The following is a 2,710-nucleotide window of genomic DNA, read 5'->3' as shown; positions in this document are numbered from 1 at the left end:
AGGGTGTACAGTACTTTAGCTGTTTACGTTTATTAGATCGGACCTGTGGTTGATGATCTAGAAGAGTTTGAGTTTTTTAAAACTCACTTCCTCATTTTCGAAAATCTGAAAAAGGCTCCGAGCAAAAAAAGGCTCCGAGCCGATGGGATGAAAGTTATGATCGTTTTTTAAGGCTTTAGTCATCATCGCCTACCCTCATTCACCATTTCATCTTCGTCATCTTCTCATCCCCGTAAACATGACCAGAAGACAGCAGCTCACCGTTATGATTTAAAAACACGTTCAGAACAAATAATTTGAGTCATCAGCATTTAAAACGACAGATTTCTGGACGTATTTTCATTTTGATTTTAATAATTTCTCAAAGGCTATATACTTCATTATTAAAGCTTTAAATTAATGCCCCTCCCCCCCCAAAAAAACAAACTCAAGATAAGACCTGTAAATTCCCCTGTAATTCGAACACTGAGCCCAAAACCTTTTCTAACTCTCAGACATGAAACTTCTAACCAACGTAAACAGCAACAACACATCTGTGGACAGGTTTTCTTCTTCCAACAGTCTGTCGGGGAACCGGCTGCATGTGGCGTTCGAGGAACCCGCCTACAGCAGGACGCAGGGCTTCTTCTGCACGGCGGGCTGCGGGTTGAGGAAGGCCCTCACGGCCTCCACGAACACCTCCTTGATGCCGTCCTGGTTGAGGGCGGAGCACTCCAGGTAGCGCGCGGCGTGGATCTGGCGGGCGAGAGCGCCGCCCTGCTGGTGGCTGACGGGCGCCTGGTTCTGCTCCTTCAGCTTCCGCTGGGTCTCGCCGTCGTTCCGGAGGTCGCTCTTCGTGCCGACCAGCAGGATGGGAACGCCGGGGCAGTGGTGAGACACCTGCAGCGACGACACGCGTCTTTAGCCTTGCTCTTGGGTTCGGGTCGGCCCGTTTTCGGGTTCAACGCATTAAAGAACCACATACATGTGTTTATTGCATCAAGGCTTTTGACTTTGTCAGGAACCTCTATTTCAACTAAATACAACAACAATTATAAAATGCTCTGGTTGAAATGATGACCTTTGTGTTGTTATAAAAATAAGATTTGCTTGACTCCTGTTGTCTTGGGGTCAAAATGACCCGTCTACATGTATGTGTGTTGATGGGTCATTTTGACCCCAAGACAACGGGAGGGTTGGTTGTTGTTGTTTTTTTGATCTTGCAAATCTACATTTTGTACGATGACTTGTTCTGCTTTTCATTTTGTGTTTGTATTAAAGTTATATTACCTTTTTCTTGAAGTAGATATACAAGGGTCGAAATTGACCCGTAACACCATATATGCTACTATAGTTAATAATATTAAAATGAAAAAATAAATAAAACAAATGTATTTAAGAGATGTGTTCTAATACCCTCAGTAATTGTCAGGTAACACAACAACCTTTTATTTATTTATATGATTCTCTTGAGGTTCATTTTAACATTTCTTTAATTGAAATGGAGGTATCCTGACAAAAAAAAGGCCCAGAGGCCCAGACCAGAAATGTTAAAACATAAACAATATGTTCATGGATAAGGAAGATAACAAGGTCACCAAGAGATGAGGAACACATTGGATGATAGATAACTGTTTTAGTGTATTTTACAGCTGATTTAAGACATGGGTAAAACTGACCCGTTAACACAAGAGATGCTAACAGAAAGCTAACACCAGAGATGCTAACAGAAAGCTAACACAAGAGATGCTAACAGAAAGCTAACAATAGAGATGCTAACAGAAAGCTAACAATAGAGATGCTAACAGAAAGCTAACACAAGAGGAAGGCTAGTCGGATCAATTGCTTCATTTAGTCTGTAAAAACTAGGTTGTTTTGCAGATGCAAGTCAAATACCCGTTTTGTCTTTTTTCCATCTTGAAATAGATAACTACATTTTAAGAAATCATGTTTTTCTGCTCCTCTGTCTTTGTTTGAATATGACGTTAACAAACACTCAAGCTGCGTTCCAGTACTTTGTATTTGTATTTTTACGACATACTGCAGCCGCTGCCCTCTTTGCATGCGGTATCAAACAATCGGGACGTACCACTTCATCATAGCCTTGACCTTTGACCCTCTTGCTCATATATATGCTGCTCAAAGGATTGTGGGTCAGAATATCCAGAAATACTGAACATCCTGGTATTTTTTGACTAAATAATGATAGCTTGGGTTTTGATGGCAACAAAAATACTAAATAATTACCTGTTTTAATTATTTAGTATTTTTATTGAATGAAACACACAACAAATTAGATTTGCTACTGCTAATAGCAGCTTGTTAGCTTAGCTTAGCATAAAGACTGTAAACAAGGGAAAGATAGTTCGGCACATAAAACTGAATTCTGGTTTTTGCATTTAGTTTTTTGTACTCGTTTAACAAAGGAGAACAACGTTCTCATTCTGATGACGTTCTAATACAGTGCCAATGTGATGCCTTCAAGACCCTGAAATGTATTAATTTAAAAGCAGCAGATAAAAACGCTCTTATTCTTATCAATAAACACTTATTACATAGAATAATGTGAACTTAAAGGTAAAAAAAAAAGCTGTTAAAAGGGCCGTCAAAACTCTAATTAATGTCTGCCTCTGTTGCCGGGTAGATTTGTGACCTCTGACCTCTGGGTGCCACTTGTGTTTGATGTTCTCGTAGGAGGCGGGGCTTGAGATGGAGAAGCAGACGATGAAGA

The 2,710-nt window shown here is 40.3% G+C and overlaps 1 protein-coding gene across 4 annotated transcripts in view; it reads right to left on the bottom strand.

Annotated features, from left to right (window-relative positions):
- Positions 1 to 411: 411 nt before the first annotated feature.
- Positions 412 to 2,710, bottom strand: part of rhogb (ras homolog family member Gb) — a 12,716-nt gene continuing 10,417 nt past the window's right edge. For all 4 annotated transcript variants that reach the window (XM_079235823.1, XM_079235826.1, XM_079235824.1 and 1 more), the window contains exons 4-5: positions 2,640 to 2,710; positions 412 to 879 (exon numbers count right to left, since the gene is read on the bottom strand). The exon at positions 2,640 to 2,710 is cut by the window's right edge and continues 100 nt beyond it. In XM_079235823.1, the coding sequence (XP_079091949.1) occupies positions 604 to 879; positions 2,640 to 2,710 (347 nt within the window). In that variant the 3' untranslated portion in view covers positions 412 to 603. The remainder of the gene's footprint in view (positions 880 to 2,639) is intronic.

The sequence above is a fragment of the Taurulus bubalis genome (assembly GCF_910589615.1).
Source record: "Taurulus bubalis genome assembly, chromosome: 2".
Taxonomy (NCBI): domain Eukaryota; kingdom Metazoa; phylum Chordata; class Actinopteri; order Perciformes; family Cottidae; genus Taurulus; species Taurulus bubalis.
Note: the sequence above shows the minus strand (reverse complement) of the source record. Positions and strands in the feature narration are given on the sequence as shown.